This window comes from Neomonachus schauinslandi, chromosome 15, assembly GCF_002201575.2.
Source record: "Neomonachus schauinslandi chromosome 15, ASM220157v2, whole genome shotgun sequence".
Taxonomy (NCBI): Eukaryota; Metazoa; Chordata; class Mammalia; order Carnivora; family Phocidae; genus Neomonachus; species Neomonachus schauinslandi.
In genome coordinates, this window is record NC_058417.1 from 34,934,227 (window position 1) to 34,959,714 (window position 25,488).

Sequence of the window (25,488 nt, forward strand, 5' to 3'; positions counted from 1 at the left end):
GGCCCTGGCCACCGACCGCCTGGGCCGGCCCTCACACAAAACCCTTTTCTAGGTCACTAGTGATCCCAGCCCTCTTGTACAACCTCACCGCCCTGGGGGGGGGGGGTGGGGAGGGAGAGTCCCAGCAACTTCCCACCACTACTCTCCAGCCCTACAACTTAACCCCCAAGCTTCCTCCTGGAGAGATCACACAGTCAATTTTCTCACCCAGTGTCTCAGCCTCCCTACTCCATCTCTCTCAGTCACACCTTGGGTTTGGGGGAGAGCATTTGAGTCCATCTTGGAACCTCAAGCAAGGCAGAATTGACGTCCTCAAAATAAACCCCTCTTGCCAACAAACCCCATCCAAGTATCTCACTCCTAATGTCTGCAAAGGAATCTCTAACTTGTTCCCAAAATATGCCTAAGCTTGGAATCCCTGCCACACCAGAAGACACCCCTAAACAGGCACATCTTTGAAATTCCCTGGTTCTCCTGTTTTAGAGGAGAAGCCGGCCTCTTCATACCCATCCCTTAGCTCTTGCCAAGGATGTCAGTAGGGTGAATGAGGCATGGCCAGGACTACCCTCGCCAGATCACCCCCATTCCTTCTACCTCTGGAAGCTTCCCCTCCTAGCTCCCCAGTTCCAGTTCCTCCCGATGGGAGAGTCTTAGGAACAAAAGCCCAAGGGGCACCACTACCCACTCTTTAGCCCACACTATACTGAGGACCTAGCCGCACCTCGGCAGCAGCATCTCTGGCCCAGGCTGGGCTGGGGGGCTGGGGAGGCAGAGCAGCGAAGGGGGGAGATGTGCGGTGGACTCCCTTCCCTTCCCTCCTCCTCCCCCTCTCCCTTCCAACTCCCAAATTGGGGGCCGGGCCAGGCAGCTCTGATTGGCTGGGGGACGGGCCGCCGGCTCCCCCTCTCCCTGGGGCAGAGTTCCTCCCCGCTCTCCGTCAGGATGGTATAAAAGGGGCCCGGGCCAGTCGTCGGAGCAGACGGGAGTTTCTCCTCGGGGTCGGAGCAGGAGGCACGCGGAGTGTGAGGCCACGCATGAGCCGACGCTAACCCCCACCCCAGCCGCAAAGAGTCTACATGTCTAGGGTCTAGACATGTTCAGCTTTGTGGACCTCCGGCTCCTGCTCTTCTTAGCGGCCACCGCCCTCCTGACGCGCGGCCAAGAGGAGGGCCAAGAAGAAGACAGTAAGTCGCAAACTTTCGGGGAGTCCAGGGCTACTTGGTATCTTGCCCTGCGCTCGGTCCCAGGGGTCCACGACGTAAACTGAGACTCGGGATGCTCCGGAGACTCAGGGATGGAAGGGAGATGGTGAGGGCTCTTCCTGGGCGCCGTGGGAGAGAAGGCAGTGCACCCCGGGTGGGGGGTGTAGACGAACGCCCCCGGGTAGTGAGAGGGGAGGATGGAGCGCCGCGGGAGTTGGCACAGGAGGGAGTCCTGAGCGCGCACTGTGGAGTACCACGGGGGAAATGGGCGCCGAGTGAGGGGAAAGTACGTCGAAGATGGGTCGGGGGCGCCGTGCTGGGAGTTTGGAGCCCAAGATGTAAAAGCGATCGGGAAGGCTGTGGGATGATTCATAAGGAAAGATTGTTTGCCCTCTCTGCAGGCTAGACAGTGTTCCTGGGGCCGCGGGGGTGCTGGGCTGAGGGGGGAGGGGGCGCGGAGAGTGGGCGGGTTGGAGGATGAGAAACTTTGGCGCGGACTTGGCAGGGCGGGGTCCTTGCGCCCTCTGCTGAGCCACACTGAGCCCCGCGCCTCCCGGTCCAGCGCTTCCCCGCGCAGGACCTGCACTGAGTGCACGGGCGTTATTGCCGCTTGTGGACCCCACCTCTAGTCCTGGAAAATAAAGCTGGGGACTGGGTAGCCTCAGTGTCTAAAAGAAAGTGGCCAGTCCCTGGAAATTGCTTGGTGTTGCCCGCCACCTAGTGGCCATCTGAGTAGAAGCTCGCGCGGTGGGCGTGGTTAGCTAACTTCATTACTATTTGCGGACTTTTTGGTTCTCTGGCTAAGGAGTGACCCAGAGGCCCTGGCTAGCTTTAGGAAAGAGGGGTTGTCCCGAGAGAGGGCTTTTGAGATGTCTGGGCGCTGGATGTTAGGGTGTATCCTATTTTGGGGGTACAATTCAAGTCTCTGGGCGGGACCTCAGGCCAATAGGCCCCGCCCCATCCTCTTAGCCCCGCCTACGCTATCCCACCTGCCCTGGGATGGGGCAGAATGGGGGCTGGACCTCCCTTCCCTCCTCCTACCGGCCCCCCCCCGACCCCACCCTTGTCTCCACCCATACCACGCCCTCCGAGTCGGTCCGTTTGTTGGGGCCCCTCCTGTTCTCTTTCCTCCCCAGTCCCCTACTTCCCCTCCCCCACCCAGTGGCTTTTTTATTTCACTTGGCTTCAGCGCCGATGGGCTGGGGTTGGAGTTGGAAGCAACTCCGGCCTAAAGCTTTGTTTAAATTCCTGAGAACCTGAAAGAGTTAGGGCCGCCCTGGCCAGGCGTCTCGGCGCTGTCACTGGCCCTGATGAGGAGCAGATGAGCTTTTAAGGATTTGGGGAAAGGAGCGGGCACGGGGTGGAGGAGGCGGGAAATGGAAAATCTAAAAGTGTCCTTACGAGACGGGAACGGCAGGCAGGGCTGGGGTCCCTGGAGCCCCGCAGTGGGGTGCTCGAGCGCCGCTGACAGCCCCTCCTTCCCCCTCTTGCCCCAGTCCCACCAGTCACCTGCGTACAGAACGGCCTCAGGTACTATGACCGAGACGTATGGAAACCCGAGGCCTGTCGGATCTGTGTCTGCGACAACGGCAACGTGTTGTGCGATGACGTGATCTGCGACGAAACCAAGAACTGTCCCGGCGCCCAAGTCCCCCCGGGCGAGTGCTGCCCCGTCTGCCCCGACGGCGAGGGTACGGTCGGGGGCCTGGGGCTGGGGGAGGGCGGGGCCGCCGGGAGTACCCGGTGCAGACCCCGCCGCTCACCCGCGTCTCTTCTCCCCTAGCGTCTCCTACCGACCAAGAAACCACAGGAGTTGAGGTAATCCGCTGTCCTCGACTTTTGCCACCCGCCCGAGGGTCCTCAAGCGCCTCCCGTCTCTAACCCGGCTTCTTTTGTTTCTTCTCCCCCCACAACCCTATAGGGACCCAAGGGAGATACTGGCCCCCGAGGTCCAAGGGTAAGTTAGCGTGGCCTTCGCTCGGCATTCGGGGCTGCAGGTGGGCGTGGCTCCAGGCCTGCGCTCACCGCTGACCCCCCCGACCCCCCCCCCCCCCGCCGCTGCAGGGACCTGCCGGCCCCCCTGGCCGAGATGGCATCCCCGGACAGCCTGGACTTCCCGGACCCCCCGGGCCTCCCGGACCCCCCGGACCCCCTGGCCTCGGAGGAGTAAGTGAAGACTTAAGACAGCCCTGGCAGGCCCTGTGTGCGCCCCTCACCTCCTGTTCTTCTTCTTCTTCTTCTTTTTTTTTTTTTTTGTGGGTTTTTTGGCAGATGGCATACTTATATTTTGAAATGATTTCAAACTTACAGTAAAGTTTCGAGACTAGTGCCAAGAACTCTCACATACACTTCACAGTTTGTCACATTTGCTTTATCAGTCTCTGTGTATACATATAACTGTCACTATTTTTCCTTCTGAACCATTTGTGCCAGAGTTAGTTGCTGATGTTACGTCCTTTGCTCCTAAATACTTTAGTATTTCCTGGGAACAAGGACTTTCTCTTATGCGACCGTTGCACAATGATTACATTTCAAAATTCTGACATTGATACATAACTATCATCTAACATATCGTCCCTGTCCAAATTTCAATAATATCCCGATAATGCCCTTTATAGCATCTTTTCTCCTGACCCAGGATCATGAATTTCATTTAACTGTCACGTGTCTTCAGTTTCCTTTACTCTGGAACATTCCTCAGACTTTCTTTGTCTTTCACGACACGGAAATTTTTTTAAGAAGCCGGTTGCTTTGTAGAGGCCAATTGTTTTCATAAGACGGTCCCTCAGTTTGGGTTGGCTGGATGTGTCCCCATAATTAGAGTTGGGCCCTGCATTTTTGGCAGGAATATCTCACAAGTGATGTTGTTGTCCTTCTTAGTGCATCACATCAGGAGGCATATGTCAATATCCCGTTGTCAGTGACATCTTCTGCCTTTCTATTCACTGATTTCTTATACACTCTCTCCTGTTTTTTCTAGAACTTTGCTCCCCAAATGTCTTATGGCTACGATGAGAAATCAACTGGAGGAATCGCCGTGCCTGGCCCCATGGTGAGCCACTGGGGGGGGGTGGGGCAGAGATGACAGAAGAGGAGCCAGTGGGGATCCAGACAGGATGGGCCAGTGGTGGCATATGGGGGTGTTATAGGAGGTCAAGACGACCTTCGGAACCTGAAGTCCAGAGAGGAAGACAACTGGGTGGTCTCAACAGGAACCACTGGGAGATAGCAAGACCACACCCACATGGCACTTTCCTACAGAGGTATCACTATGGCCGCTTTTTTTTCCCTTCTGTAGGGTCCTTCTGGTCCTCGTGGTCTCCCTGGCCCCCCTGGTGCACCTGTGAGTATCCAGGATGTCATCATGTACCACCCTGGGCTTTGGTCTTTAGAAGGGAGGATTGGGATGAGGGTAGAGAAGGTGCTCTGAGAGATCTCTTAGTGATCTGGGGAAAGATTGGTAGGGACCTGTCCTTCTAACTGAATCCCTCTTTCCTTGTTCTCCAGGGTCCCCAAGGTTTCCAAGGCCCCCCTGGTGAGCCCGGCGAGCCTGGAGCCTCAGTAAGTGCCTCCCCAACTTGTACTCTATACAAGTACACACTCTTTCTACAAATACGTGGATTCTCCCATTGAAGGACGCCTCCACACCTACTGTCTGGGGTCTTCCCTACCTCCTTCTTCTGATCCCAGCCTTCCCTTTCTTTTTGTTTTTCTCCCTTATCCTGGTTATTCTAATATCCTTTCTTCCTGTTTTCTCTAGGGTCCCATGGGTCCCCGTGGTCCCCCTGGCCCCCCTGGCAAGAACGGAGATGATGTAAGTAGCCCAGGCGAGAAGATCCCATCTAGCCCCCAACACCTCCATCAGCTAGGTCCCTGTAATCTCCGCCCCAGTGCCCCACCACCTTCGGGGGGTGATGCCCAGAGAAAGGAGGCCAAGTTCTCCCTGATGCACGGGACTGCTCTTGAACAATGATCTTCACCCCTTGTGGGATGTTTCCCCATCTCCCCAGTGGAGGTGACTGGCCCTCCCCTCACCCCAGCCACCTTAAAGCATTCCCCAGCCCCGTCTGATGGGGTGAATGACTTCCTTAGGCTTAATGGCTCTGGGCATTAGATTTGCTCTCCATCTATAGAAATAAACAGAAATACCTTTGGAGAGACTCAAAATTCACCAAACAAGGATTTTACAGTAGATTTAAGCTGAGCTCTGAATTCAAAGATAAGATTCTGGGCTCCTAAACCTGACTTTCAACAGTACTAAAGGAAACTCAGACCTTCCACGCTTTTCCAGCCCACGGAGGGGGGTGGGGGCAGGGGCATGATGGCCTTTTCTCTCCCTTTCAGGGTGAAGCTGGAAAGCCTGGTCGTCCTGGTGAGCGTGGACCTCCTGGACCTCAGGTGAGCGGGGATGCGTGGCTGGCCGTGGACTTCGCTACAGGTGGGCTTCGCTTGGGAGCTGGGTCCTCCGTAGCATCTTCTAAAGGCTCTGCCTTTCTCCTCCTTTTCTTTTCTCTCCAGGGTGCCCGGGGATTGCCTGGAACAGCTGGCCTTCCTGGAATGAAGGGACACAGAGTAAGTCCCCTTTGAGCCATCTAAGCTCCCCACGTCCCAGCATCTGACAATTCCGGCCCCTTTCCCCAAAGGATCCTGTGTGCGCCCTGGAGGGTGGAAGCTACAGAAGTCCCAAGGGATAGGGAGTAGCCATCCAAAAGAACTTCCCTCCACTGGGAAAGAAATCTCAATAAAGGGATTGGGTGAGCTCTTGGCCCAGCTGGGGTTTAGTCTGGCACAGAGACAGAGCCTGTGGTGACCCCCCGAGGCACCTTCTCAGGTCAGAGTGGGGCTTCCATCGGTACTCACCTTGGCCCTTCCTATCTTAGGGTTTCAGTGGTTTGGATGGTGCCAAGGGAGATGCTGGTCCTGCTGGTCCTAAGGTAAGAAGATGCCTGAATGTCATGGGCCTCCTCCTGCCCCACCCACCCCACCCCACCCCATGAACGGATTCCTAACTTTATTCTCCGTTCTCTAGGGTGAGCCCGGTAGCCCTGGTGAAAACGGAGCTCCTGGTCAGATGGTGAGTGTGTCCAGTTCTAGAAGGAAGAGAGGGAGCAGGGTATAGGGGCAATATGAGGTTTGGGGGGAAAGTGTGTGTCTCCCATCTCACGTGGCTTTTCTGGCTTTTGTTGTCAGGGCCCCCGTGGTCTGCCTGGTGAGAGAGGTCGGCCCGGAGCCTCCGGCCCTGCTGTAAGTACTCGTGGCCCCTTGGGGGACGCCTGGGCTCTGACAGAGGTTCCTGATGAGTCGTGGGTGGCCCGTGCTCAGCGCACGTAACTGGGGCTCCCCTCTCCCCGGCAGGGTGCTCGTGGAAACGATGGTGCTACTGGTGCAGCTGGGCCCCCCGTGAGTATGACCTCTGGACCCCAGTGTCTGGGAGTGGGGAGGGCTCTCAGCTCGGGCCGGCGGGGGCCGGGCCTGGGGCTCGGAATCCCAGGACCTCGTCTGTCCCAGGCTGTGACTTGCAGCTGCCCTCTTCCTTCTTGCTAACATTTCCGTTTCATTCCCAGGGTCCCACTGGCCCCGCTGGTCCCCCTGGATTCCCTGGTGCTGTTGGTGCTAAGGTGAGCCCGCCGCCCTCCTCTGAGCACAGCTCCCACGGGCCAAGGGGTGCCTATCTCCCTGCTCTCCAAAACAGAGGGACCCAGAGCGGCCTATTCCCCAATACCTTTGTCCCGGGATCCCCTTCTCCCATGTGGGAGTCCTGATTCTTGGTCTTCCTGTCCCTGCCCTACACACACACACACCCCCCGACATCCAAAGGTGAGGTTGGGCTCCCAGGCTGGCTCCTGACATGTCCTTTTTTTCCCACCCAGGGTGAAGCTGGTCCCCAAGGAGCCCGTGGCTCTGAAGGTCCCCAGGGTGTGCGTGGTGAGCCCGGCCCCCCTGGCCCTGCTGGTGCTGCTGGTCCTGCTGTGAGTGTCGCCTCCTCAGTGCCCCCGGAGCCACCCCCCAGTTCCCAGTCCTGGCCTGTCACTCACTGGCCCCTCTCTCTCTGTGCCACAGGGAAATCCTGGTGCTGACGGACAGCCGGGTGCTAAAGGTGCTAATGTAAGTACCCTGCGGGTCTCAGAGCTGCCCCCGTGCCCCCTTCCTGCACGCCCCATGCCCCCGGCTCCCAGGCTCAACCTCTTCTGCCTCCCACAGGGCGCTCCTGGCATTGCTGGTGCTCCCGGCTTCCCTGGTGCCCGAGGCCCCTCTGGGCCCCAGGGCCCCAGCGGTCCTCCTGGTCCCAAGGGTAACAGCGTAAGTATCCCTCTGTCACTGTGGCCCGCCCCACGCGCTGGCTCCGGTGGGGCCCTCCCCTGGGGAGCAGGAGGACCCAGGCCAGCGGAGTACCCCCGACTCTCGGCCCATCCTCTTTTCCTCCCGCGTGCAGGGTGAACCTGGTGCTCCTGGGAACAAAGGAGACACTGGCGCCAAGGGAGAGCCCGTAAGTGTCTCGCCCCACCTCCTCCCGCAGCTCAGCTCTGCCCTGGGAAGCCCTGGAGGGAGACCCCGGATGGGGGGGAATGGGGGCCCCGGGGGCGGGAGCCCCAGCCTCACACTGCGGGCCGCCCCCTGGTCTCTGCCCTCTCCAGGGCCCCACTGGTATTCAAGGCCCCCCTGGCCCCGCCGGGGAAGAAGGAAAGCGAGGAGCCCGAGGTGAACCTGGACCCACTGGCCTGCCCGGACCCCCCGGCGAGCGTGTAAGTGTCCCCTTCTATGCCCCCCAGCGCCAGCCTGGCGCCCCCGTGTCGGGGCTCACCGGCCTCTCCTCCTTCTGCAGGGGGGCCCTGGTAGCCGCGGTTTCCCTGGGGCAGATGGCGTCGCTGGTCCCAAGGTAAGCTCCCGTCATGGCTGGGCTGCGCCCCTGCTGCGCCCCGAGCATTCCCTTCCTCTCTCACGTCCAGCCCCAGTCATTACTGCTCCAGGCTGTGACTGCAGACTCTCTCTCCACACTGGGCTTCCCCTTGACCTTCGCCCTGCTACCAGCGCCCCGGAGAGCACCCCCCGTCCCCCCCACCGGGAGGAATAAGACGCTGGCCCATGGTAAAGAAGCCCAGACCCGAGACCCTGATTGTCCCTGTGACTCCCCCAACCAGGGCCCCGCTGGTGAACGTGGTTCCCCCGGCCCCGCTGGCCCCAAGGGTTCTCCTGGTGAAGCCGGTCGCCCTGGTGAAGCTGGTCTGCCTGGTGCCAAGGTGAGCCCCGGCCCCTCCGCCCGTCCTGTGCAGGTCTGAAATGGGGCACCCCGGAGCAGGACTTCGGATCTGCCTCCTGAGGGGCCCCCTCCCCTCCTCTGTCCCCTTCTCCCCACCTGGCTCACACCTCTCTGCCTCCCCCTAGGGTCTGACTGGAAGTCCCGGCAGTCCTGGTCCAGATGGCAAACCCGGCCCCACTGTAAGTACTGCTCCCCCCGCCGGGGGCCCCTCCCGCCCTCCCGCCCGCCCACCCTCCGTCCTCACCTCCGATTCTGTGCCTTCTGTCCTTAGGGTCCCCCTGGTCAAGATGGTCGCCCCGGACCGCCAGGCTCCCCCGGCGCCCGTGGTCAGGCTGGTGTGATGGGATTCCCTGGGCCTAAAGGTGCTGCTGTGAGTATTCATTGAGGAACGTTCCAGAGCCAGAGACAGGCACTCCTAGGAGATGAGGGTCCTGGGCGCCAGTCCCAGCTTTGCCACTGACTTGCTGTGTGGCCTCAGGCCACTCACTGCCCCTCTCTGGGCCTCAGTGTCCCTACCCATAAAATGAGAGACCTCTCCCGACTCTACTCCCACTGCTCTCTCCTTGGAAATAAGTATTGTCGGAGCCGCCCCTCCCCCCACAGGGGTAGAATGGGCCTTTTGTGTGACAGTCACCCCTACATCCTGGTGGGTTCTTTCAGGCTGAAAAGGAGGTACCAGAGGACATGGAAGCCCTTTGCAGCTCAGGTCACCATAGGCGTATGGTGGCAAGAAGGAAGGGTGGGGGTGGGGGCAGCAGCCTCAGGGACACATGGTCTGGGGGAGGGGGCTCAGGGAGACTCGAAGGGACCAGCTGTAACAGCCAGCAAAGTGTTTCCCCAGGACCAGAGCTGGGAGAAAAGAAAACCCCTTAAAAAGTGTCACTTGGGGTAAACCGGAAGGACCCGGGAGGCCTGGTCTCCCACGTAAGCCCTGTTGACTCTGACTCTCTTTCCCCACAGGGAGAGCCTGGCAAGGCCGGAGAGCGAGGTGTGCCTGGGCCCCCTGGTGCTGTTGTAAGTATCTCCCCGTGGTCCCTGTCCCCTTGCTGCCCCTGCTCGTGACACATCTGCTCTGTCCCCTGCCCAGCGCCCCACCTACCCCTTGCCGCTAGCAGCTGCCCCCCTCCCCACCCTGAGTCCTTTGCTCTCTCTCCACAGGGTCCTGCTGGCAAAGATGGAGAAGCTGGAGCTCAGGGAGCCCCCGGCCCTGCTGTAAGTGTCCCCGACAGGCAGCCTGGGGAGGGGACGCTGGGGAGACACCCCGTCCCCCTTTGCTCCTCGCCCTTCCAGTGACCACAGCGTGCTCTCTGTGACAGGGCCCCGCTGGTGAGAGAGGTGAACAAGGCCCCGCTGGCTCCCCCGGATTCCAGGTGAGGCCTCCCGCCGGGCAGGGGCTGAAGGGTTGGGGTCCCCCTGGCTCTTTTTCAGATTCTAATCCCACCCTCTCCCTGCCTCCCCCATTTCCCACCTACAGGGTCTCCCTGGCCCCTCTGGTCCTCCCGGTGAAGCAGGCAAACCCGGTGAACAGGTAAGAGGGAACAGGCAGCCAGAGAGATGGGGAACGCAGGGCATTTAGAGGAAGAGGCCAGCCCTCCTAGCTAAACGGGATCCAGGTTAGACACCCTGCAGGACTTCCCGTCATGAAGGGAGCCACCCAGAGGGAAGCAGGGAGCAGAACATCTGCATGATATTCTGGACGGCCCTGCAGGGCTGCTGGTCCCGGTGACTTCTTCTTTTTTTAGAGCTACAGGCATAACTCTGACTTTGCCCTCCGCCCAGAGTTTGGGGAGGGGGCTTGTCTCTGGCACATCCCCAGGAGGACGAGAGGGATAAGCCCAGTTCAGTGCTGAGAAGGAGTTGGTCTCTAATGACAGTCCCCAAGGGCCAGCCCCCGGCAGAACAAGAGTGCTTTCTAGAGCAGAGGGTCAAGGTGCGGTCGGCTCACTCTCTGTCCCTCCCTCCCCCTCAGGGTGTTCCTGGCGACCTTGGCGCCCCCGGCCCCTCTGGAGCAAGAGTAAGTAGAGCCTCTTGCCGCTCCTGCCCAGATGCCCTGCGCCTGGCCCTGCCTCCGGAGCGGCCGTCACGCGCCCTGTCCTTCCCTTCCAGGGCGAGAGAGGTTTCCCCGGTGAACGCGGCGTGCAAGGCCCCCCCGGCCCCGCAGGTCCCCGGGGAGCTAACGGCGCCCCTGGCAATGACGGTGCTAAGGTGAGGGCAGCAGGGGGACCAGGTCCAGCCCCTCTTGAGGTGGGGGTGCCCGGCTATGGCCAAAGCCCCCTAGATGTGGGTGAGGGGTGGCAGGGGGACAGGGCGGGGTGGGGTCCATGTGCAGGCCGAAGTTCTGGGCTGGGAGCCTTTCCTCTTAGCTGGTGCTTATCTTTGTCCTGGGCACCGAGACTGGGAGGTATCAAGAGGGGGCTCGGGGCTGTGACCCACTCCTGGGACCCCATGCCTCATGCCAGTCCTCTTGGTTGTCACCTAGGGTGATGCTGGCGCCCCCGGAGCCCCAGGTGGCCAGGGCGCTCCTGGCCTTCAGGGAATGCCCGGTGAACGAGGCGCGGCTGGTCTTCCCGGCCCTAAGGGTGACAGAGTAAGTTAACCCCCTTCCCCTGAGCCGTGTAGGGCTCCCATCTCTGTCTCCCTCTGCTTCGGATGCTCCGGCCTCTCTCTCTTTACCCTCCCTGGGATCGTTACCTCGTCTCCTTAATCCTCCCTTCTTCCCCTCTGGCCTCTTCGCTGATAAATCCTCTACCATCCTATCCAGGCTCTTCCCTCCCCGTGACTTACCATGGTATCAGGAGGAAGGGTGACCTCCTGGATGGGGGATCCCTTACACATCCCTCTACACAAGGCATGGGCCTCTTACCCTAAGTTCCACCAGAGCCCCACCGGAACTTTTTCCTCTGAAAGATCTTGAGTTCCAAGCACAGGTCGGGGCAGGATAGAGCTGGGGAGGAGTCCCAGACATGCTCCAGGTCACCTCCCTGTCCCCCACTGGAAGTCTCAGACTTTCCTGTGTCTTTAGGGCGATGCTGGTCCCAAAGGTGCTGATGGTTCTCCTGGCAAGGATGGTGTCCGTGGTCTGACTGGCCCCATTGGTCCTCCTGGCCCCGCTGGTGCCCCTGGTGACAAGGTGAGGTGGCCCCACCATCTTCCCTAACACACAGCCTTCCCAGCAAGCCTGGGCATGGCTCTTGGGGGGAGGCAGGTCCTGCCATTCTGAGCTGGTGACCTAAAGGTGGGAGGACCAGAAGGGAGGGGGGGCTCTCCTCGGGTCATCTGCTGGGAGTACTCAGGGTGTGTCCCTGACCTGAGCCTCTTGTCCCTCCCTCTCAGGGTGAAGCTGGTCCGAGCGGCCCTGCTGGTCCCACTGGAGCTCGTGGTGCCCCCGTAAGTACAGAGGACCCACGCTCTGCCCTGGGCTTCATACTTCCTGCCTCTTCCACCTTCACTGTCACCTGCTCTGGGCCCTGGGGAATGCTCCTCAGGGCCCATCTTCCCCTCCAACTCTGTTCCACCCCAGCCCAGGGCCCCACTCCAATCTGCCTCCTTTTCTTCTAGGGAGACCGTGGTGAGCCTGGTCCCCCCGGCCCTGCTGGCTTCGCTGGCCCCCCTGTGAGTACCAAGACCCCCGTTATTTTCGGTCACCCAATGGGACCTGGGACCTTGGGAGACTGCTTAAGGACAGAGGCGTGGGCCGGAGTCAGGGAAGGAGGGCGGGGAGGGGATGGTGTCCCATTCGAGCATCTTCCTTCCCGGCGTGGTGGCCCTTCCCAAGCCCCGTGGAACCACCTGATTCCCCGCGCTGCCGTCCCCCGCTCCTCCTCCACTCACCGCTCCCCCGCCTCCCGCAGGGTGCCGACGGCCAACCCGGTGCTAAAGGCGAGCCCGGTGATGCTGGTGCTAAAGGCGATGCTGGTCCCCCTGGCCCCGCCGGCCCCACTGGCCCCCCTGGCTCCATTGTGAGTATCTCACCCTCCGGGCCCCCAGCTGCAGGCAGGCCTGGGCATGGGACCGGCCCGGGCTTAAGGGCGCTGTGCTCTCCTCCAGGGTAACGTTGGTGCTCCTGGACCCAAAGGTGCTCGTGGCAGCGCCGGTCCCCCTGTGAGTATCTCACTGTTTCTCTCCCGGGGGTCCTTCCAACCTGTGTTCGGAGGGAGGGAGGGAGGGAAGGAGGGTGGCCGGGACAGCTGAGCGGGCTGTTCTCCCTCTGACCCCTCTGTCCTCTTCTGCCAGGGTGCTACTGGTTTTCCTGGTGCTGCTGGCCGAGTCGGCCCCCCCGGCCCCTCTGTAAGTAACTGTGGTGGAGAAGCCGCTGCTCTGGTGGGGGCGGTGAGGGGCCCAGGTGAGGGGAGGGTGGTGGGCCTCTGCGGGCCTCCGCGGGGCTCCAGAATCCACTGGAATCTGACAGCCTCTCTTCTTCCTGCCCAGGGAAATGCCGGGCCCCCTGGCCCTCCTGGCCCTGCTGGCAAAGAAGGCGGCAAAGGCCCCCGTGGTGAGACCGGCCCCGCCGGACGTCCCGGTGAAGTCGGGCCCCCCGGTCCCCCCGGCCCCGCTGGCGAGAAGGGATCCCCTGGTGCTGATGGACCTGCTGTAAGCGCGCACTCTGCAGGGGTCCCGAGGGGGGGGTGCTCTCTGGCGGCTGCAAGGCGCCTCACCTTCATCTCCCCCTCCCCCCCAGGGTGCTCCCGGCACTCCTGGACCTCAAGGCATTGCTGGACAGCGTGGTGTGGTGGGCCTGCCCGGTCAGCGAGGAGAGAGAGGCTTCCCCGGCCTTCCCGGCCCTTCTGTGAGTGCCCCCTCACCTCGGGGAACCCCGAGAACAACCATCACTGGGACTGTGGACATGGAGGCCCAGGGCCTTCCCCCACCCCGTCTCTGGCCTGACTCTCTCTTCTCCCTCAGGGTGAACCTGGCAAACAAGGTCCTTCTGGAGCAAGTGGTGAGCGTGGCCCCCCTGGTCCCATAGGCCCCCCTGGATTGGCTGGACCCCCTGGCGAGTCTGGACGTGAGGTGAGCAGTCACCACCCCCTGCCAGTGCCCTCAGCGAGGCCATTTTGGCCTTTGCCTGAGCCTCCCTTCTTTGGCTGATGCTCACCCATCTCTCTCTCTCTGCAGGGATCTCCTGGTGCGGAAGGCTCCCCCGGACGAGATGGTTCTCCTGGCCCCAAGGTGAGATGGTTGCTCCCCAGGGCCACGGCCCCACCTGCCGTTCCCCTGCCCCAGCCTGGCCCCTGTAGCGGGGACTGACTCCTAGTCCCCTCCTCTGCCGCTCTCAGGGTGACCGCGGTGAGACCGGCCCTTCTGGACCCACTGGTGCTCCTGGTGCTCCTGGTGCCCCTGGCCCTGTTGGCCCTGCTGGCAAGAATGGCGACCGTGGCGAGACTGTAAGTAGCTGGACTCTAGCCGGCCGTCTCGGGCCGGACACTCTCCGGGCCGGCCCGTGGGCATCTGACTTCACTGAGGCTCGGGGAGGAGAGGGGGTCTTGCAAGATGGCCTCTGGCCTTCCTGAAAACCTGAGCCACAGCCTGGCCTCAAGGCCCCTCTCCCAGATGGGCCCTCGCTTCCCCTGGGGAATGGGGTTTGTCCCCAGGTGCTTGCCCCAGCTCACACGAAGCCTGAATTCACCTGAAGGTTCAGCTGGGGCTCAGGAGGGATGGACGTGGCGGGAAAGGATGTGAGGAAGGATGGCCACGGCCGAGGGGCGGTTTCATCCCGCAGCTCAGGCCGTAGCAGGATCTAACACGCTCTGTGCTCTCCCCAGGGTCCTGCTGGTCCTGCTGGCCCGATCGGCCCCGTTGGTGCTCGTGGTCCCACTGTAAGTGCCCGGCTCTGGCCCTCACGTCCTCATACTTGGCCCAGATATGGACTACACCCCACTCGGTGCTAATGAACCTTTCATCTGACAGCCTGTTCCTCTTCTCTTCTAGGGACCCCAAGGTCCACGTGGTGACAAGGGTGAGACAGGCGAACAGGGTGACAGAGGCATAAAGGGTCACCGTGGCTTCTCTGGTCTCCAGGGTCCCCCTGGTCCTCCTGTGAGTATGCTCAGCAGCGCCCAGCCCCAGCTGCCATTGAGCCCTGTTATACAATGAGGGGGGATGTTGCCTCAGTTTCCCCTCTGGATAGTCATTCTCACTCCTCCCTAGCGGGGACCGAGGTGTAAAGATTTATGGACATTTCAAAGGGGCTTCTGGGAGGGTGAGGGACACAAAGAGGGGGTGGAGGAGGTCTTAGCCTGTGGACACCTTGGGACTAGAGGTCCAGAATAATGGGGCAGGTTGCTGGCCATGTTTGACCCACACGGGGTCTTACTGCCTTTGCATCTGTCCTTCAGGGCTCTCCTGGTGAACAAGGTCCTTCTGGAGCTTCTGGTCCTGCTGGTCCCCGAGTAAGTCATGCCTCTATCTTCCCTTGCTAGGGCCCAAGGCCAGGCTCACTTCGGGGCCCTCTGCCTGGGACACAGGTCCCCATCTCTCTCTAGAAGGGTCTGGGGGCAGGGGTTGGGAGAAGGGAAGAAGAATGCTGGACAATCTTGCCTGACTGTGAGAATGAACAAGGATGAGGCCATGGAGGCCGAGCCAGGCAGGGAGGTTGGTGAGCTTCTCCGCAGAGTTGGGCTGGTGGTCCTGTGCTTTCTAGCAGGCTTCCTCCAACCGTCTTCCCCTTTTCAGGGTCCCCCCGGCTCTGCTGGTTCTCCTGGCAAAGACGGACTCAACGGTCTCCCAGGCCCCATCGGCCCCCCTGGTCCTCGTGGTCGCACTGGTGATGCTGGTCCTGTTGTACGTAGCCCCCCATCCCATCCACCCGTGGCCCTCAGCCCCAAGGGCACTTGGACCCTGGTAATCCCGGCTCTTCTTGCTCTCTGTGCAGGGTCCCCCTGGCCCTCCTGGACCCCCTGGGCCCCCCGGTCCTCCCAGCGGCGGTTTCGACTTCAGCTTCCTGCCCCAGCCACCTCAAGAGAAGGCTCATGATGGCGGCCGCTACTACCGGGCCGATGATGCCAACGTGGTCCGTGACCGTGACCTCGAGGTGGACACCACCCTCAAGAGCCTGAGCCAGCAGATCGAGAACATCCGGAGCCCTGAAGGAAGCCGCAAGAACCCAGCCCGCACCTGCCGCGACCTCAAGATGTGCCACTCCGACTGGAAGAGCGGTGAGGGCCTGCCCCAGGGGTGCCCCTCCTCCTCGCCCTCCTGCTGCCGTGACAGTGCTGAGCCCTGAGGGGCCCAGATGCCCACGTGTGCCCCACTGCCCGTACCTCCCCTGACTCCATCTTGCTCTGTCCCACTGCAGGAGAATACTGGATTGACCCCAACCAAGGATGCAACCTGGATGCCATCAAGGTCTTCTGCAACATGGAGACAGGCGAGACCTGCGTGTACCCCACTCAGCCTCATGTGGCCCAGAAGAACTGGTACATCAGCAAGAACCCCAAGGACAAGAGGCACGTCTGGTACGGCGAGAGCATGACTGACGGATTCCAGGTGCGTCAGCTGGACCTGGAGCCGCTCTCCCGAGATGGGGCTGACCCAGAGCTCAGAAGGGGCAGGAGGGGAGGTCCTGGGTGGACTAGACCTCTGCTAAGGGGGACGGACACAGCTGGGCTGGGAGGCAGGAGTCCTGGGTCCTTGATCCTGGCTCAGACACAGGGTGCCCATGGATGAGCAAGGGGTGCTACTTCTGGATGGGAGAGGGGCCACGGGGATGCTCTTAGTGGACTCCAGGGAGGGAGGCTGGGACTAGAGGCTCCAGCGTGGTCGCTCACTCGCTTCTCCCCCCCCCCACACACCCCCCTACAGTTCGAGTATGGTGGCCAGGGCTCCGATCCTGCCGATGTGGCCATCCAGCTGACGTTCCTGCGCCTGATGTCCACCGAGGCTTCCCAGAACATCACCTACCACTGCAAGAACAGCGTGGCCTACATGGACCAGCAGACTGGCAACCTCAAGAAGGCCCTGCTCCTCCAGGGCTCCAACGAGATTGAGATCCGGGCCGAGGGCAACAGCCGCTTCACCTACAGCGTCACCTACGACGGTTGCACGGTGAGTCCCGGGCCGGGCCCCTGTCTGGGCTCTGGCTTTCCTGGCAGGCCATACTTGCCCTCACCCCACCGCTCCTGCCCGGTGACACCCCTCTCCCCTTGTCTCCCCAGAGTCACACCGGAGCCTGGGGCAAGACAGTGATCGAATACAAAACCACCAAGACCTCCCGCTTGCCCATCATCGATGTGGCACCATTGGACGTTGGCGCCCCAGACCAGGAATTCGGCATGGATGTTGGCCCTGTCTGCTTCTTGTAAACTCCCTCCCACCCTACCCGGCTCCCTCCCACCCAACCCCCTCACCCTTGACCCTGGAAACAGACAAACAGCCCAAACTGAACCCCCCAAAAAGCCAAAAAATGGGAGACAATTTCACATGGACTTTGGAAAATATTTTTTTCCTTTGCATTCATCTCTCAAACTTAGTTTTTATCTTTGACCAACTGAACATGACCAAAAACCAAAAGCGCACTCAACCTTACCAAAAAAAAAAAAAAAGAATAAATAAATAACTTTTTAAAAAAAGGAAGCTTGGTCCACTTGCTTGAAGACCCATATGGGGGTAAGTCCTTTTCTGCCCATTGGGCTTATGATACCCCAACACTGCCCTTTCTGCTCCTTTCTCCATCCCTCCTTGGGGCCTCCCCTCCACCGCTCCCCAAATCTAAGTCTCCCCAAAAGGCACAGGAAACAATGCATTGTCTGCCCAGCAACCAAAGGCAATGCTAAAACACCCAAGTGACCCCCCACACTCCCAGCCCACTCCCCTCACCCAGCACCCCCAGACCCTGGGGGGACCTGAGGTTCTCAGACTGCCAAAGAAGCCTCACCATCTGGCATCCCTGTGGCTCCTGCAACAATCCCCTCTTCGTTTCCGAGGGGGCATGCTGGGGGACCACGGGCCCCTCGCTGCCTGCCGGGTTTGGAGGAAAGTCAGGAGGGGCCACGACAGAGCGGAAGGAAGCATCGGATCATTCGGATCATTCGGGGACACGTCAGTCCCCCCCGCCCCCGTGTGTGCGACAGGGCTGGGTGGGAGAGACTGCTCTGTTCCTTGTGTAATTGTGTTGCTGAAGGACTACCTCTTCTTGTCACCGGGGCAACTGCGTGGGGGCGGGGTGGGGGCAGGGCCGAAGGGGCTCCCCATTTTATATCAAAGGTGCTACATCTCTGTGATGGGGTGGGGTGGGGAAGGAATGACTGGTGCTATAGAAGTCGGGGCGCCCCACCCCCCAGGCCAGCAAATGTTCCTTTTTGTTCAAAGTCTTTTTTTTATTCTTTGTTTTTTTTTGTTTTGTTTTGTTTTGTTTTTCCTTGCGGATGGGGACTCGTGAATTTTCTAAAGGTGCTACTTAACTTGGGGGGAGAGAGTGTCGCAACTCAGTGCTCCCTTCCACCCCTCTCCGCGCCACCCCCCCCACCCGCCGCCTCTCTCCACCTCTCTCTCTGAAACCCGCTCCTCAGCTGCACCCCATCCTCACGGCCTCTCTATCCTGCGTCCTCTCTCTGGGTTTCAGAGCACAACTTCCCAAAGCACAAAGCAGTTTTTCCCCCTAGGGGTGGGAGGAAGCAAGACTCTGTACCTATTTTGTATGTGTATAATAATTTGAGATGTTTTTAATTATTTTGATTGCTGGAATAAAGCATGTGGAAATGACCCAAACATATCTGCAGTGGCCTCCTGATTTCCTGCCTTGGAGTCTGGGGGGTGCGGGGTGGGGAGCCTGGGGTGGGCACTTTGGCTGGGGGCGGGCAGGTTCTCCTGTTCTTGCCCCTTCCCTCCTCCTCCTCTTCATCTAGCACCCTCCACAGTGGCTCCCCCCTTCCTCTTGCCTTTCTTATGCCTTAACCCTTTCCCCCTCCCTCATGCAGTCTTCCTGGCATGTCTCCCCAATGCCCTTCTTCCTCACAGTGCCACACAGACCACCCCCACGGGCCGCAACATGCACGTGCGCACACGCCTCGCTTCAGATCCTGGGCTGCCCAAACCTCAGGCCCACTCTCCATCAACACCATCAACTCCGCTCTCCATGGCTGTGGGCACCCTGCAGGGTTGGTGGGGGCACAGGGTTGGGGGGGGCACCGGGAGGCCGGCCCATGGCTGAGGGAGGTGGGACTGGCGAGGACCACCCAGGAGCCCCTCAGCAAGGCCTCTCCCTGGGCATACATGGAGGGTCGTCTGGCCTCTCCTCTCTCTTCGCTCACTCTGAGCTCCCCCAAAGGAGCAACAAGCAGAACAGCTCAAGAAGGGTCCCTCCCTGAGTCTGCCTGGAGCCACGGAAGGAGGGAGGGAGCCGGCCTGCCCTCAGAGGAGCCTCCCCAGGGCTCTCGGAGAACTGCAGTCAAGGCACTTACAGGGTGCTGTCCTGCCAGCAACAGGCCTTGACCCTACTGGGCAGGTACCAGGTCCCTCTTGACCTTCTAAGTCCCCATAACACCTGGGTGCCGGGTGGCCTAGCAGGTCCTTTTGCCCAGCCTCGCCTCCTGCCCATGCCTGATCTTTTAAAAAAATTCTTGCTTCCTCTGCCTCCTTCTTCTCCCTTCCTTCCCTTCTCCCTTCCGCTCTGCCTGCCTGAGAACCTGAGGCCCCTGGAGGGACGGTGACTGGCCAGCTCCCCAATCTCAGGGAAGGGGAACAGCCGTGAGCAGTCATTGGGGACACAGGTTTCCAGAAGTCTGGAGCAGACCAGACACCCAGAGACCTGGAGACAGGGAGACATTGGAGCTGTGCCCCCCCCCCCCCCCCCCCAAGGTCTCAGGGCCTAAACATTCAAGGCAGGAAAGGCCCCCCCCCACCTCATCCCTCCCTCGGGTCTCGGGGAAACGGGGTGGAAGAGACCATCGGCAGTGACGCTAATTCCATTGTTGTCAACAAGTGGCCATGACGATTAATTGTGCTTTAATAATTCATCATTAGCTCTTCTACCACAATCTGGACAGTGTAGAAAGGGAATTAGTCTCGAGCGGTTAAGAAATTATGACACGTAAATGAGGGTTTCATCGTAGGCGAACTACCCGACCTGTGTGGCGATGGGTGGGTGATGCCTTGGTAACCCCCATCGACCCCGGCCTCCAGCAGGCCGCCCCCCGCACCCGGGGGCAACCAAGGCTCTACCTGGCTGCTACCCACCTGTCCCTTCTCACTGTCCCCTCCCTTGCCCACACCTATCACACCAGCCAGAGAGGGTGACCACAGTCCTCATGTATGCACCCCACTCTCCACGTCCAGGCTTTTCTTTATGCCTCTTCCTCAGCCTGAGCTGCCAGCCCTTATCTCTGCCTGCTCAGCCCCCCACACTCCAGGCCACGTGTCCCCTCATTCCCCGGCCGCTTTCCACGTTTTCCACCGTTATGCTCCCCGGGCCCAGCGGGAGACTAAAGCGAGAGCGTGAGGTGGCGAGGGGGGCTTCCTAGGCCGTTGGGAATAGGAGCGAGAGGTGGAGCAATGAAAAGCAGCCCCCCTGGGGGAGCAGACGGCGGTGGAAGGCCCCAGGCCAGTGCTTCCTGCACCCGCGTGGCGTGCTCTCTCGGGGGCCCAGCAGCGTAGCCACTAGCCACACGTGGCTCGGGAGCACTTGACAAGTGGGTAGTGCCGCTGAGGAATGCAACTTTAAATTGTGTCTCACTGTAATTAATTTCAATAGCTGCAAGCGGCTAGTGGCCGCCGTGTCGGGCATCTCTAGACAAATGAGTGAATATGCCTCTTACTAGGTATGCACAAATCTCCACACGGGGACACGAATGTGTGCGTGCGTGTGTGTGCACACGCCCGTGGGAGGGCACATGAGGTGACACCGTGTGGCCGGGCTGTGCTGTGATGCGAGGCCAGAATGCGGTTTCGGTGTGTGTGCAGGCTGGAGGGGAGCGGGACAAAGGGGCCATTGTACCACATCCCCGACTCAAGCCCTCCTCTCTGCTGACATCACGGCGGCCCTAAATAGAGCCGCCCGGACCCGCTGCCCCAGACCCCGGCCGCCCCCCGTGTCGGGGCACAGCACCCGCTGCTCCCACCGAGGCTCCACGGGACTCACCTTTGTCTTCTCTGTGACGAGATGGGCCACATTCCTAGGGCGGATTTCTCAGTCAACTTCAGATGGAAAATTCTAGAAAGGAAGGAGGCTTCTTTTGGATTTTTTTATTGTTGCTGCTCTCTCAGAATCCTGGGTCCCTTTTGTGGGGGGAGCCCATCTCCTGGCAGGATTTTTTCCTGACTGAAACGTGGCAGATGTCCCCTCCTCTTTGGGGTCAGCTCTTTACCCCCAGCTGCCCTGGTGCCTCCAAGACTTTCCTGGATGGACATGGGTGAGGGTGAGGAGGGGAGAGGTTGTTGGGGGGGCCGCCTAGCTAGAGTGTGGGAGCCTCAGGTGAGGGGGACAAGCGGGGTCGTGTGTAGGGCGGGAGAGGAAGTGTGGGGCTGCTCTCAAAACCGGGAGCCACAGGGGAAGGCTGCTCGGGGGCTGTGAGTGTGGGAGGCTGTGTCAGTGGGTGAGGCGGGTGAGAATGTGTCTGCCCACCCATAAACAAACGTGGCCGTGTTCAAAGGGGCCCCACACGCGGGCGGGTGTGTTGGGGATGGGTCGGGGTGGGGGGTCTGTGTATGAGGGGACCGCTTCCCCACACACATGGGGGCGGAAGAGATGCTGCGTGAACTGAGAAGGTAAGGGTCTAGCAGCAGGGACGTGTGCGTGCATAGGCAGGACAGAGGGCACGGGAGGGCCTGCGGGTGAATGGGGGCAGCTGATCGGGGAGGATGTGGGGAGAGACCACCATCCTAAAGTGTCAGGGCCCGTGGAGCCCTAGCGCTGGTGAGCACGTGTCTCTGTCCCCTTCCCGCTGCGCGCTCCAGAGGGTTCCAAGTAGAGCTGAGAGATGTCCACGGACCAGGGGGCAAGACCTGGGGAGAAGGATGGCCCTGGTCTAGCAGGGTCATCAGACCCTTCCGCACGCGGAGACTTCAATGCCTTTGCAGAGCACGTGCGCAGCAAGCCCTGGAGGGAGGTGAGTTTGGTGCCTGCAGGTGCCGGAGAGTAGGGTTTTCTCGGCAGAAGGCAGTGGGAGGAAGAGGCGGTTGGGGCGGGATGGCACGTTTTAGAACAGAGGCCACATATTCATGCTCTAGGTGACTTCACTGCTGTGGGGCAGACCCCTGCCCCCTCAACTCCTCCAGGCTTCGGAAAATTCATGCATGCACAGAGGTCTGGTACAAGCAGGTGCTCTGGAGAAAGCGAGGATAGGGGCCGAGTTCTGGGTTTGGGTCGATCTGGAGTGGAGATAAAGGAAGAGCCGTGAAACCAGCGCGGCCCAGTAAAAATAGTACGCGAGCCACAGATGTAATTTTTCATTTCAGGCATGTTAAGGCAATAAAAAGAAACAGGTGAAGTTAATTTTAATAACATGTTTTATTTAACCCAGTATACCTCAGAACATCACTTCACTGGCCAGCAGACCGGCACCAGGAAGCAGGAGAATTTCAGCCTCCACCCCAGACTTAGAAGGAGAGCGTGAACCCTTCACAGGGCACAGGGTGTAAACGGAGCTCATTTAAGCTGGACCTCAGGGGGCAGGGCGACCCCACGGGCCTCTGGTTTGGCCGTGCTCACGCGAGGGTTCATGTGTAATAATGTCTCCTTTCTTGGGAGCCCCCAGGCAGTTCTGATTAATGTCTTACGAGTAAAGGAACTATCAGAGCCGTAATTCGAGTCCTGCTCGCTCTGAGCCCAAATCCCAACAAACCCACCCTGTGTATGTGTGTGTGTGTGTGTGTGTGTGTGTGTGTGAAGAATCGGGGAGACACAGGCCCTGTGGGGACTGAAGCCAGCTGTAGGTAGGGCCCTGTGTTCCCCTTGGGCAGACATCCTCCTCCCGGACTGAGAGCTGCTGAGGGAAGGTGGCGAGTCAGGCCACGGTGGGGCCCTGTTTAGGGTGAAGGTGGAGGCCCCTGGGTCTCGGGGCAGCGCTGGCCGTGGGGCTGGAGGAGCCGAGGGTGGGGCAGGGCATGAGGCCGCATCTCAGGGTGGAGGGGACTGGGGGACCACAGGGGCTGGTTTCCCGTGGCTGTGGAGGGTTGGGCGTGACTGCCGTGGGAGCTCGCCCCTCAGCGAGGAGAGAGGTGCTGCGTCCGGCCATGCCTTTCCCACGCACTGCCAGGGCGCCTGGGTGTGCGCGTGTGTGTGCCCAGGCTCCGTGTCCTCCGCAGTCACGCCATCCTCCCAGCTACTTGTCTGGGCCACTTCCTCCCAGGCCAGCAGCCAGGCTCCCGTGTGCTCCTCGGAGCCAAGATCTCAAGGCAAAGCCGTGTGGCGGAGGGAAGCGAGGGGCCGGCCGGGAACGCTCCCAGCCCTGGCTGCCCCGGGCAGGAGCGCAGAGACGAGGAGAGGGCAGCCCCCTCCTCAAGGGGGCAGGGATGGAGGAGGGGCACCCCGGAGAGCAGGCTGGCGGCTCAGAGCCTCCAGCCAGGGCAGACTCTGTGCAAGTCCAGATTTTGGCCAGATGAGGGGCCTCGAGGCAAAGGAGGAAATGAAGAGACAGAGACACCATCTTGTCAGAGGACCCATGTGGGTGGGGGGTGGCCACCCCTACAGACACTCGGTCAAAAACATCTACTGAGCACCTCCCCTGTGCCAGCACTGAGCCTCTGCCTGCCTCTGGAGATGCTTATGGGATAACTAGCTAACTAATAGGGATGGGATGCCCAGCAGGCAGGGCAACCCCAATATAATGGCACCCCCTTTGCTCAGAGATGAGGAGCAACTTCCGTAAGAGCTCTGAGCACACCAGACCCCAGCATCAGAGCATCCTTCCTGAGCACCTACTGTGCTCAGGCGCTGCCCCCATCTGCAGAGGGCCCCCGGAAACCTGCCCTCCTGGAGCTTCTATCTAGGGTGGGAAGCCAGCCTGAACAGGGCACGAAGGGGGTGCAGGGTGCCCTGGAAGCAGGGGGCCGGAGGGGGCTCTCTGAGGAGCTGCCACTTGGACAAAGACCAAAACGACGGCAGTGGGGGGGGGGGGGTGGGGGGGTGGGGGGGGGGGGCTGGGGGATCCCGGCAGAGGGAAGGGCAGGGGCAAAGGCCCTGAGGCAGGACCAGGTTATGAGGCAGGCTGCAGTGGCCATGTGAAGAGTAGGAAGGAGATCAGAGGGCTGGGCACGGCCAGCACGTCCAGTCAAGAGCATGGATCTTACTCTCAGTGTGACCGGAAGGCATTGGAGGGTCAAAAGCAGGGGGAGTGATGCCCGATCTTTCTTCTGAAAGGATGGGCCCCGGCTCCTGCTGGAGCTGAGACTGGAGGGGCAGAAGCGACGGGGCGCCACGGGGAGGCTGTTGCAGGGGCCCAGGAGCCAGATCCTGGTGCTGCACAGGGAAGGTCAGAGTGGAGGCCGTGAGAAGTGGATGGATTCAGGCCGTACTCGAAGGGGGGGATTCCGGGGAATGAGAGAAAGGGGAGGGGTCCAAGGGGACACTCACCAACCCCTTGCCTGTACATTTCTGAACACCTGGAAGCAGTATTCAGAAACTGAGCCATCCTCAGAGGCCCTTGGCCTAGGAGGGGCCACCACCAGACTGGGGGCTGCCCTCCCCATCAGCCCCAAGCCTGGGCCCCTGTCTCCAGGTAAGGGGGAAAATTCCATGTGCAGTCCCCCATCTCCACCGCCCACTGCCCCCTGGGGGAAGGGAGAGGGATGGTTGAGAGTCAGCCCCAGGACAGTGGGTGGATCCCAGGCCTGGTGGGTCAAACTCACAAAGCGATTCTGAGGTCACCACGAAGGACGTCTTGTCCTTGTTTGGATTTTCTTGGAATTGCCACCCAGATCTAGAGGTCTGAGACCTAGGCCATAAATCCCAGCTCCTCTGCCATCCCTCCTTTATCTGGGTCCCCTCTCGGGCCTGATCTCTGGCTTGGCCTCCCAAGGCAGTGGTCAGATGTGAGACTGGGTGCAGCTCAGGACGGCAGTGGGCAGGGGCCCAGCTGGTCTGGTGTGGTTGTGTCCACCTGGGAGAAACAAGCTCGGGCGTCTTCCTAGCCAGCTGAGCTCTCCAGGGCCAAGCTGGTGACATTCAGCTCAACAAGGGTGCCAGGTCGTGCTGTGTCCCCTGACCTCTGCCCGGCCCCTGGGGAAGCCCACCAGTAATGGGTCACTGAGCCCAGGCATTCAGGGTCCCCTATCCCAACCCCTCTCTCCATATACAGACTGGACTCCCTCACAGCATGAGTTACAAAGGGGCTCTTCCTCTAGGGGATCCGGACAGATAAGAGCCTGGACCTCTTGCTTCCAGAACCCTTCAGCCCTGGCAGCGCGGAGGTAGACATACCAGGTTCTAACCCAAGCTCTGCCACTCGCTTGCTCTGTGACCTTGGGTAAGTTGCTTACTCTCCTTGGGCCTCGGTTTCCTCCTCTGTAAAGTGGGGATGAGGAGCCAGTAATACCTCACTGTCAGGTTCTGTCCGAGGATTAAGACCAGGGCCGCAGATAGCAGGTCCTTCGCTCTTTCTTCCAGAGAAGTTGAGAAAACAGCAAAATGCCAAGAGTCCAAAGGGCAGGCTGGCAGCCCCTGGCTGCCTCTGAGGGCTCCCGGAGGCAGAAAGGGAAACTGAGGCAGCGAGTGCTGGTGGGAGGCTGCTGAGAAGAAGGAGCTGACAGCCACAAGTGAGCAGAGCGGCATCTATTTATTCTGGGGGTCCTGACCCCAGACACCTTCACCTCCCCCGCTGCCATCTCTCTGCTTGTTCCCAGCCTGGGGCTGTCAGGCCAGGGCCCGGGATCCTGAGGAAGGATGTGGCTGTGGGCCAGCTGCTCTGTGCGTGGCGGGAGGAGGAGGCCGGGTCTGGGACCGGAACAGCAGAGGGAGGGTGTGAGGGGCTGTGATGCCCAGGCCCTGGCCCTCCTGCCTCCCCAGCCCAGCCCTCCGACCCTGAGTGTTGGGCCCTGGGGGCCATAGCCCTGGCCCTGCTGAGCAAACCCCACAGCTGCCTCAGAGGAGCAGGCGGG

At 60.6% G+C, this 25,488-nt stretch overlaps 1 protein-coding gene across 1 annotated transcript; it reads left to right on the plus strand.

The window, feature by feature from the left end:
• Nucleotides 1-981: 981 nt before the first annotated feature.
• On the plus strand, nucleotides 982-18,165 carry COL1A1 (collagen type I alpha 1 chain). Its single transcript, XM_021704328.2, has 51 exons — nucleotides 982-1,184; nucleotides 2,699-2,893; nucleotides 2,986-3,020; nucleotides 3,124-3,159; nucleotides 3,267-3,368; nucleotides 4,183-4,254; nucleotides 4,501-4,545; nucleotides 4,710-4,763; nucleotides 4,963-5,016; nucleotides 5,547-5,600; nucleotides 5,721-5,774; nucleotides 6,083-6,136; nucleotides 6,232-6,276; nucleotides 6,393-6,446; nucleotides 6,558-6,602; nucleotides 6,767-6,820; nucleotides 7,073-7,171; nucleotides 7,263-7,307; nucleotides 7,404-7,502; nucleotides 7,636-7,689; nucleotides 7,838-7,945; nucleotides 8,026-8,079; nucleotides 8,342-8,440; nucleotides 8,586-8,639; nucleotides 8,732-8,830; nucleotides 9,421-9,474; nucleotides 9,619-9,672; nucleotides 9,777-9,830; nucleotides 9,935-9,988; nucleotides 10,430-10,474; nucleotides 10,567-10,665; nucleotides 10,940-11,047; nucleotides 11,483-11,590; nucleotides 11,794-11,847; nucleotides 12,019-12,072; nucleotides 12,312-12,419; nucleotides 12,508-12,561; nucleotides 12,694-12,747; nucleotides 12,889-13,050; nucleotides 13,139-13,246; nucleotides 13,363-13,470; nucleotides 13,576-13,629; nucleotides 13,737-13,844; nucleotides 14,223-14,276; nucleotides 14,389-14,496; nucleotides 14,796-14,849; nucleotides 15,133-15,240; nucleotides 15,332-15,614; nucleotides 15,755-15,945; nucleotides 16,261-16,503; nucleotides 16,614-18,165. Exons 1-51 carry the CDS (start codon nucleotides 1,094-1,096, stop codon nucleotides 16,758-16,760), a joined length of 4,383 nt encoding a protein of 1,460 aa, XP_021560003.1. The 5' UTR covers nucleotides 982-1,093; the 3' UTR covers nucleotides 16,761-18,165.
• The last annotated feature ends 7,323 nt before the right edge of the window (nucleotides 18,166-25,488 follow it).

Excerpts from the sequence above, each read along its gene's own strand:
- COL1A1 (XM_021704328.2), top strand. The coding sequence starts at position 1,094 with ATGTTCAGCTTTGTGGACCTCCGGCTCCTGCTCTTCTTAGCGGCCACC. Across the intron at positions 6,603-6,766 it reads CTGGTGCAGCTGGGCCCCCC|GGTCCCACTGGCCCCGCTGG; the intron begins GTGAGTATGACC and ends TTTCATTCCCAG. Across the intron at positions 10,666-10,939 it reads CTGGCAATGACGGTGCTAAG|GGTGATGCTGGCGCCCCCGG; the intron begins GTGAGGGCAGCA and ends GTTGTCACCTAG.